Source organism: Scylla paramamosain, chromosome 34 (genome assembly GCF_035594125.1).
Source record: "Scylla paramamosain isolate STU-SP2022 chromosome 34, ASM3559412v1, whole genome shotgun sequence".
NCBI lineage: Eukaryota > Metazoa > Arthropoda > Malacostraca > Decapoda > Portunidae > Scylla > Scylla paramamosain.
In genome coordinates this window covers 11,782,720-11,792,719 of record NC_087184.1, presented here as the reverse complement: position 1 = coordinate 11,792,719, position 10,000 = coordinate 11,782,720, and the positions used below count along the sequence as shown (strand labels likewise).

The 10,000-nt window shown below is 44.5% G+C and overlaps 1 protein-coding gene across 2 annotated transcripts in view; it reads right to left on the bottom strand.

Annotated features, from left to right (window-relative positions):
- Positions 1-1,055: 1,055 nt before the first annotated feature.
- LOC135090178 (uncharacterized) overlaps positions 1,056-10,000 on the bottom strand; it is a 46,959-nt gene continuing 38,014 nt past the window's right edge. For both annotated transcript variants that reach the window (XM_063986607.1, XM_063986606.1), the window contains one exon: positions 1,056-2,102. In XM_063986607.1, coding sequence (XP_063842677.1) covers positions 1,686-2,102 — 417 coding nt within the window. In that variant the 3' untranslated portion in view covers positions 1,056-1,685. The remainder of the gene's footprint in view (positions 2,103-10,000) is intronic.

Sequence of the window (10,000 nt, the reverse complement as noted above, 5' to 3'; positions counted from 1 at the left end):
GGAGGAGGAGGAGGTCACCAAGTCCCTTAATGCACGTGGTGATCAATGTCTGACCTCTTTCCTTCCCCCTTCCTTCCTCCCTTCCTCCTCTTCCTCCTATTCTTCCCCCTCTTCCTCCGAACTATCCAACCCCCTGGTCATCCTGGCGTAGGCATGACGGGAAGATCGATAGAGTGAGAGTCATGATAGAGGGAGAGGGAGGGAGGGGAGGGAGGGAGGGTGAAGGGAGAGGAGGGGAGGGAAATGTGGGGAGAGAAGATTCGACGTAAGGGATGGAGGGTAAGAAGGAAGAGAGGGAGGGAAAGGGAAGGAAGAAAGAATGGGAGGTATGAAAGGGAAGGATGCAAAGTAGGAGGGAAGGAATGAAGGAGGGAAAAAGGGGAAAGATAGAAGAATGAGGTAAGAATGGAAGGAAAGAAAGAAGGATGGGAAAGAATGGAGGGTAGGTTGTACATAAAGGAAGGAGAGAAGGGGGAAAGAAGAGAATGAGAGGGTAGATGAGAGGGAAAGAGGCAAGAATGGAAGAAAGGAAGGAAGGAAGGAAGGAAGAAAGGAAAAAAAGGGAGGATAGGATGTGCAGGAATGAGGAAAAGAGGGAGGAAGTGAAGGAATGAAGGAAGATAGAATTCTTGATGAAGGTAAAAAGGAAAAAAGAAAAAAATATTAGTCTTACACCACCACCACCACCACTACCTATTCCCTATTAACCCTACACCCTTGCTACACTTCCCCCTACACCTACACCCCCCTACAAAACCACCATGACCCTTCTACACCTCCTCCCACCCCCAACACCCCGACTCCCCTCACCCTCACCCAAGATAGAAATAATTATAATAATAAAAAAAAAACATTATCATCTTATTTTACACCCACGCAAACACTTTGGCTCTCTCACTCCCTCTCATTCTCCTCTCACTCTCACCCACGCCCACGCCTCGCCCACGCCGCCATCAGGGAAGTCTTGGCGCCGTTTGAACGCTTAAGCTTAAAATGTCCAAGCATTTAGTGGAGACATATAAGTGATTGACAGTGTGTGTGTGTGTGTGTGTGTGTGTGTGTGTGTGTGTGTGTGTGTGTGTGTGTGTGTGTGTGTGTGTGTGTGTGTGTGTGTGTGTGTGTGTGTGTGTGTGCGCGCGCGTGCGCGCGCGCGCCCGTGCGTGTGAGAGGAGGAGGAGGAGGAGGAGAAAGTACATAAGGAAAGAGGAAATGAGATGATGATGATGATGATGGAGAAATAGGAAGAACGCGAGAGGAAAAGGAGGAGGAGGAGGAGGAGAACTAGTACGAGGAGAAGGAGGAAGAGAAAGAGGAAGCGAGAGAAAGAAAGGGAGAGTTTATGAGTAGGATGAAATTAAATCCAACGTGTGTGTGTGTGTGTGTGTGTGTGTGTGTGTGTGTGTGTGTGTGCATACAACCGTAACAGCAAGTATAGGCGTGTACATATGTAGTAAGTACGTACGTACGTGTGTGTGTGTGTGTGTGTGTGTGTGTGTGTGTGTGTGTGTGTGTGTATGTGTGTGTATGTGTGTGTGTGTGTGTTTTACAAGTCATCCTCATCTTGTGCCGCCGGTCTGACCCTGGACGACACGAACCTTGGGGAGAGGAGAAGGGGGTCGGCGCCCCCTCATTGCCCCGCTTGCACCCCGAGGAGGCCCTGCGGGGGTCCTCGGGGTCGCGCGCCACTAGGCCACAGTCGTCACCATCGATATCTCCATCTCGTCGTCGTCCTCCGGCACCACCAGATGCACCTGCAGGGACGGGATGACCTGCTGGCGGGGATCTGACGGCGGGCTGACGCGGGGACGATCGCCTCTGCTCCTACGCTTCTTCCTCCTGCTGGCGACGGTGGAGGCAGCGCGAGAGAAGCAGAAGGAGAGTGCCGAGGCTGCCGTGTGTCTCTCCGTTCGTCCAGACCGTCTGATGATGATGACGAGGCCGAACACGTACAGGGCAAGGACGACAGCCACGTACCAGATGGCGTGCCGCTGCGCCGCCGCGTGCAGCTTGGTCATCTGGCGGTGCATGAGGACCCGGTGCGGCGTGGCGCTGGCGTTGCCGTCACACTGGCACCACAAGTCCTCCAGCGTCACCGCGGACATCTGTAACACACGTGCGTGGGGTTACATACATACATACATACATACATACATACTTACTACGTATATGTACATGTATTCACGTAAGGTAAAATCTGGTCTTTCTGTCCTTTTGTTCCTTGATATTTTCCACCTTCTCTTTTCTTACACCTCCTCTCCTCCTCCTCCTTTTCTTCTTCTCCGTGTCCTCATAATAATTATCCTGACCATTCTATGCCTTCTTTTCTCTCCACCTTTTTCTTTTACATATAATTCACCATCTCTGAGGCATTATCATATTCTCTCTCTCTCTCTCTCTCTCTCTCTCTCTCTCTCTCTCTCTCTCTCTCTCTCTCTCTCTCTCTCTCTCTCTCATGCGATAGCCTTTTTTTCTTTCTTTCTTTGTCATCATCATCCTCTCCTCCTCCTCCTCCTCCTCCTCCTCTTCATCCTCCTCCTCAGAATCACTTCACAGGAATCTTGTACTTAGTCTTCCCTCCCCCTCTCTCTTTTTTTTTTTTCCATTTTCCCTCCCACACTCTCCTCTCTCTTCTTTCTCTCCCTCTTCCTCCTCCCACATTCTCCTCTCTCTTCTTTCTCTCCCTCTTCCTCCTCCCACATTCTCCCCTCTCCTCTTCCTCTCCCTCTTTCCCCTTACTCCTCTTCTCATTACTTTTCCTCACCCCCTCTCCCCGTTTGCTTTTATTTCATCTCCCCTCTCTTCTCTCCTTTCTGTTTCCTCCCTTCTCCTCTACCCCTTTCACTCTTCTCTTCCTCTTCTCTCCCTCTTTCCCTCTCCCCCAGCTTAACATATCATCCGTGTTGTCTCTCTCTCTCTCTCTCTCTCTCTCTCTCTCTCTCTCTCTCTCTCTCTCTCTCTCTCTCTCTCTCTCTCTCTCTCTCTCTCTCTCTCTCGTTTCCTCTCACCTTGCTGTTACCTTTCTTTATTTTTTTCCCTCTCCTTCTCTCTTCTCTTTCTCCTCCTCCTCTCCGTCTCCTCTCTCTCTTTCCCATCTTTTTCATCTTCCTATATACGTTTTCCTTTGCCTTCTTTCTTATTTCCTTTTCTTCACTACTTTTTCTCCTTGTTTCCCCTTTCTTTCTCCTTGTTTTCTTTTCTCCCTTTTCTTTTCTTTCCTTTATTTTTCCCATCCGTCCTCTTTCAAATATAGCATCTCATTTGTCTCATTTTTCCTCTATTTCTTTCTTTTTTTCCTCCCCTCTCTTCACTCCTTCTTCATTTTTATTCCCTCCCATTCATTTTTTTCTCTGTCGCCTTCAATTTACACTACTTCTCTTTTTTTCCTATTCTCCTCTTCCCTATTTCTTCTCCCCTTTTCCTCCCACTTTCCTCTCCCTTTTTCCTCTTTTTCCCTCTCCCTTTTCTTTTCCTTCATTTCTCTTCTTATTTTTTCCCTCTCTCTTTTCTTATTTCCCGTTCTTTTTTCTCTTCCTTTTTATCTCCCTTTTTCCTCCAGCTTTTATTCCTTCCCCCTTTTCCTCTCCCCTCTTTTCTTCAGTCCTCTTCAATATTTATTCCTCCATCTTCTTTCTTCCATTTTTCTCCTTTTTGTTTTCCTCCTCTCCTCTTTCACTCTTTTCTTCCTTGTTCTCTCCCGGGGTCAGGTCAAATCACTTCCGGTAGGCAATGGGACTGACCTCCGCGGGTCATTCAAGGTCAAGATAAGAAAGCAATTACGTGGAGGAAGAGAAGGAGGAAGAGGAAAAGGAGGAGGAAGAGGAGGAGGAGGAGGAGGAAGAGGAGGATAATGGAATGAAAAATGAAGGAAAAAAGAGTAATTTTAGCATGCACAGGAAGACAGGAAGGCGATAATGAGGAAGAGGGAGAAGAAGAGGATGAAGAGGAGAAGGAGGAGGAGGAGGAGGAGGAGGAGGAGGAGGAAAGAAGACATTAATTAAAGAAGAATGTGTAATTTAATGTTTAATGTTTTCTTGTTATTCTCTCTCTCTCTCTCTCTCTCTCTCTCTCTCTCTCTCTCTCTCTCTCTCTCTCTCTCTCTCTCTCTCTCTCTCTCTCTCTGTCGTGTAGATAAGAAAATTAGTATTTTATTTTTCTTTCCTCTTTTTTTTTCTCTCTCTATCCCTCCTCCTCCTCCTCCTGTTTCTTTAACTATCCCAAAATTAATGATGTCAAGGATTCCTAATTACATTCCCATTCCAGAATTTAACTAAAAGATTCCCGGAACATTCCAAGTACATCTATTATCTCCTCCTCCTCCTCCTCCTCCTCCTCCTCCTCCTCCTCCTCCTCCTCCTCCTCCTCCTCCTCCTCCTCCTCCTCCTCCTCCTCCTCCTCTTAATCCCTCTAAAGTCACGCATCTTGTTCACTTCTTCCTATCTCTGTTTTTATTTTCACTCTTTCTTTCTTGCTTTCTTCTACGTTTATCGCCTTTTAACTCCTCCTATTTTCCCTTTCTGTCTGTCTGTGTTTATGTCTGCCTGTCTGTCTGTCTGTCTGTCTGTCTGTCTGTTTGTTTGTTTGTTTGTCTAGCTGTCTGTTTGTTTGCCTGTCTGAGTGGCTAGCTAGCTGTTTGTCTGTCTGTCTGTTTGTGTGTCCGTGTCTTCTCTTGTCTGTCTGTCTGTCTGTCTTTGTCTGGCTGACACACACACACACACACACACACAGTCTCTCTCTCTCTCTCTCTCTCTCTCTCTCTCTCTCTCTCTCTCTCTCTCTCTCTCTCTCTCTCTCTCTCTCTCTCTCTCTCTCTCTCTCTCTCTCTCTCTTTTCTTCCTGGGAGTGAAGCTGTGATCGTAAAGTTTGTGATGACCATTAAAAAGTTGTCAGGCGGAGGAGGGAAGCGGAGGTGAATGGATGGAGTGTTGAGGCGGCACCGGGATTACTCGTGTGTGTGTGTGTGTGTGTGTGTGTGTGTGTGTGTGTGTGTGTGTGTGTGTAGTCTACTGCTGCTACTGCTACTGCTTGTGTTACTCTCGCTAGCTCTCCTAACATTACTAACCTAACCTAACATTACTAACCTAACCAAACATTACTAACTTGACCTGACATTAATAACTTGACCTGACATTACTAACTTGACCAAACATTAGTAACCTGACATAACAGTACTACCACCTCTATCTGTCCTAACGTGTCTTGAACTAACCTAACCTAACTATACTACTACTACTACTACTACTACTACTACTACTACTACTACTACTACTACATCACCTAGTTATTTAAGTGCCTTGTTATTTTTTTATATTTTTTTTCCTGTCCCCTTCACTTTTATTGTTATTGCTTTTCCTCCTCCTCCTCCTCCTCCTCCTCCTCCTCCTCCTCCTCCTCCTCCTCCTCCTCCTCCTGGAAAAAAATAGAGACAGGAACAGGGAAAACTTCTTGTATCTTTCTCTTCTCCAGAAATAAGAGACAGGGAAAAAATTCAAGACAGTCAGTGGTAGGGAAAAAACTAAGTACCATTAAAGGGAAGAAAGTTAGGGGAGTGACAGGGAAAAAAGTAGAAAATGGGGAAAAAAGTTAGGAAACACATACCGGGAAACATGAGAAGATAATCCCATTAGAGGAGGAGGAAGAGGAGGAAGAAGAGGAGGAGGAGGAAGAGGAGGAAGAGGGAGAAAGTAGGAAAAGATATCAGGCTGTTGTTATTATTTCACTGAATGGGAGGCTTAGGAGAAGGAGGAAGAAGAAGAAGAGGAGAAGAAGAGGAGGACGAAAAAGAGGTGGAGGAGGAATCAGTGATAAAGAGTAATTGTGAATAAAGAAAAGAAAAAAAGGAAGAGGATAAGGAAAAAGAGATGGATAGGTGGAGGAGGAAATAGAAGTAGTAAAAAAGAAAAGAAAAAGGAGAGAAAAGAAAGAAGAAGAAGAAGAAGAAGAAGAAGAAGAAGAAGAAGAAGAAGAAGGTGAAGGACGAAGAAAAGGAGGAAGAAAAGGAGAAGGAAGAAGAGAGCGAGAAGAAAATAACGAAAAAAATAAATTGAAAAAGTCACTTAAAATTATAGATAAATTGAGAGAGATCACCGAGAGAGAGAGAGAGAGAGAGAGAGAGAGAGAGAGAGAGAGAGAGAGAGAGAGAGAGAGAGAGAGAGAGGGGGGGCTGACGTCTGTACAGAAGAGGATTAGATTAACTGGATCATCCTAGCAATGGGATCGATGAAGCGTTTACGAATTGAAGGGAAGGAAAACCTGAATGGGAGTGACACAAAGAGAGAGAGAGAGAGAGAGAGAGAGAGAGAGAGAGAGAGAGAGAGAGAGAGAGAGAGAGAGAGAGAGAGAGAATGTTGGGGTGTTTAAGAAAATAGGAAAGTTAAAAGAAAACGAAAGATAAACGAGAGAATGAAGAGAAATAGAAGAAAAGAAGAAGAGAAAAAATGGAGGAGGAGGAGAAGGAAAAGGAAGAGCTTGAGAACAACAGCAGCAGCAGCAGCAACGACAACGACAACAACAACAACAACAACAACAACAACAACAACAACAACAACAACAACAACAACAACAACAACAACAACAACAACAACAACAACAACAACAAGCAAAGAGATGAAAAACAAGAACAAGAACAAGGTATGGGAGGAGAGAGAGAAGGAAAAAATAAAAAAAACAAGAGAATGAAGAGAAGTAGAAGAATAGAAGAAGGTGAAAATGAAGGAGGAAGAAGAGGAGGATGAAAAGGAGTAGTATGACAACAACAACAACAACAACAACAACAACAACAACAACAACAACAACAACAACAACAACAACAACAACAACAACAACAACAACAGCAGCAGCAACAACAACAGCAACAATAACAACAACAAAAGCAAGGACATGAAGAACAAGAACACGAACAAGGCGTGGAATGAGAGAGAAGAAGGAAAAAAAGCAGAAGAAGAAAGGAAGAATACAAAGAGAGAGAAACGATAATAATATGAGGAAGAAGAATCGTAAAGAGGAGGAGGAGGAGGAGGAAGATAATAAAATGTGGACAAGCAGGAAAACGGAAGAGAAGAGACAGGAGGAGGAGGAGGAGGAAGAAGAGAAGAAAAGAAAGAGGAGGAGGAAGGAACAACAACGATTAGGAAGAGGAGGAAGAGGAAGAGAAAGGAAGAGGAAACAAATCAGTAATAAATTAAGGGGTACATAAAAGAGAGAGAGAGAGAGAGAGAGAGAGAGAGAGAGAGAGAGAGAGAGAGAGAGAGAGAGAGAGAGAGAGAGAGAGAGTCATTTCATTTGCCCAGACTCCTTCCCTTTCCCCTCCTCTTCTTCATCCTCTTCCCCTTCCCATTTCCCCTTCCTCTCTTCCTCTCTCCCTCCCCCTCTCCTCCTCTCTCATTACGTATTTTCCTGTCTTTTACGAGCAATTATCTTTTTGTTTGTTTATCATATTCCTTTTATTATGTGTTTTACTGTAGTGTTGTTCTCCTGGCTAGCTGGGGCGAGAGAGAGAGAGAGAGAGAGAGAGAGAGAGAGAGAGAGAGAGAGAGAGAGAGAGAGAGAGAGAGAGAGAGAGAGGACACACATAAATACAAAAAAAGTTTCTCTTCTTTCGTCTTCATGAATCTAAACATCACCACTCCTCCTCCTCCTCCTCCTCCTCCTCTTCCTCCTCCTCTAGAGAGAAGGAAAATTCGAGGAAAAGATCCGTATTTTGTTGTTAAAGTTTCTTGGTTAATTTCCCGTCCAGGACTGATTAGGAGAAGGAGGAGGAGGAGGAAGAGGAAGAGGAGGAGGAAGGGAATGAAGGAAAGACGGGAGGAAAGGAAGAATAGGAGATAATGAATGAACTGATAAGGAAGTAGCAAGAAGCACTTGAAGAGAAAGAGGAGGAGGAAGAAGAAGGGAAAGAAGAAGAGGTAGGAGTAGGAGGAAGAGGGGGAGGAGAATGGGAAGATAAAGATAGATAAGTAAATGTAAAGTAATTTATAAAGGAAGATAAAAAAAAAATTTAAATTCACAAATGAAACAAACAAACGCAAGCCAGATAAAAGAAAAACAAATAAAGCAAAACAAACAAAAATAAAACAAAGAAAGAAACAAAATTTAAACAAACAAATCACCACATTTTTGGGTACAAGAAGAAAAGAAAAGAAGAGGAGGAGGAGGAGGAGGAGGAGGAGGCTTAAATATCATGTAAAGAGAAGGAAGAGAGGGGAGAATAAATGGTGAAAGAAGTTATGGATAAACTGATAAGGAATAGTAGTAAGAGAAAGAGGAGAAAGAGAAGGAGGAAGAGGAAGAATAGGAAGAGGAACAAAATAGAAAGAGGAGAAAGAAGAGGAAGAGGAACGAAGGAGAGAGAGGAGGAGGAAGGAGAAGAGTAGTAGGAGGAGGAGAATGAGCAAAAGCGATAGAGGAGGAGGAGGAGAGGAAGAAGAGGAAGAGGAAGGAAACTTTTAGAAGAGGGGAAATGGATGGAAAATGAGATAAATGAGGAGGAAAACTTACTGAAATGGGAACAAATTGAGGAAAAACAGAAGGAAGGAAGGAAGGAAGGAAGGAAGAAAGGAGGGGAAGAATAAAGGGAAGGAAAGGGACACTAAGGAAGGAGGGAAGAAGAAGAAGAAAACCTCTTTGTAAAGGTTAAAGAAAGAAAGGAGAGAGAAAGAGAAGGATGAGAGTGAGAGTGAGTTTGGCCCCATTTCTCTCTCTCTCTCTCTCTCTCTCTCTCTCTCTCTCTCTCTCTCTCTCTCTCTCTCTCTCTCTCTGATAAATTGGTGTGTATCTCTCCTTTCTCTCTTTTTCCTCTTTTTTTCTTTTCCTCCTACACACGAAAAGATGAGGATGTCGTCTTGCCTTTTGTGAGGAGGAGGAGGAGGAGGAAGAAGAAGAAGAAGAAGAAGAGGAGGAGGAGGAGGAGGAGGAGGAGGAGCCTTCTCTTTCATAATAACAGACAGTCCCGGTGGTCACACACACACACACACACACACACAGACAGAACATATATAGATAGATTCTTTTGTTATTCCTCCCTCCCTCCATCCCCCCACTCTCTCTCTCTCTCTCTCTCTCTCTCTCTCTCTCTCTCTCTCTCTCTCTCTCTCTCTCTCTCTCTCTCTCTCTCTCTCTCTCTCTCTCTCAAGTCTAACACAAGCCAACCCTTGACATATGAGAAACACACACACACACACACACACACACACACACACACACACACACACACACACACACACACACACACACACACACACACACAATACGAAATATATAAAAATACAAGAAAACTAACTTTTAAAAAAATACCACTGCAAACTCATTCTCTCTCTCTCTCTCTCTCTCTCTCTCTCTCTCTCTCTCTCTCTCTCTCTCTCTCTCTCTCTCTCTCTCTCTCTCTCTCTGAGGACTATGTAAACATCATTTTGAATATAAAACGATTTAAGAAGGGAAGAGGAGAGAAGAGGATGAGGAGAAGGAGGAGGAGGAGGAGGAGGAGGAGGAGGAGGAGGAGGAGGAGGAGGTGAAGTGAGTAAGGGGAAGAAAATGGAATGAAAGGATAGTGATGTAGGGAGACAGAAAAAAGAATGAGAGAGAGAGAGAGAGAGAGAGAGAGAGAGAGAGAGAGAGAGAGAGAGAGAGAGAGAGAGAGAGAGAGAGAGAAAGCTAGCCATTGTATCTTTCCATATTTAAGTCCATCGGTCTCTCTCTCTCTCTCTCTCTCTCTCTCTCTCTCTCTCTCTCTCTCTCTCTCTCTCTCTCTCTCTCTCTCTCTCTCTCTCTTAGGAAATCCCTGCTAACTTGCATTGCCAACGCTTATTTTAATTGCGTTTCACTTTTACCTCTTCACTTATTCACTCAAGCTGACTGACACCACCCGCTCCTCTCGTCACCGTGCGTGTGTTGCCTTGTAACCTCCCGCCACTCTGTTACTTCTCATTACAACTGTGCTCTTAGTATTCTGACTCTGTTCCACTGTATTACTTCTCTTTCTACGTATTTTTTTTTTTGTATTCTCAGT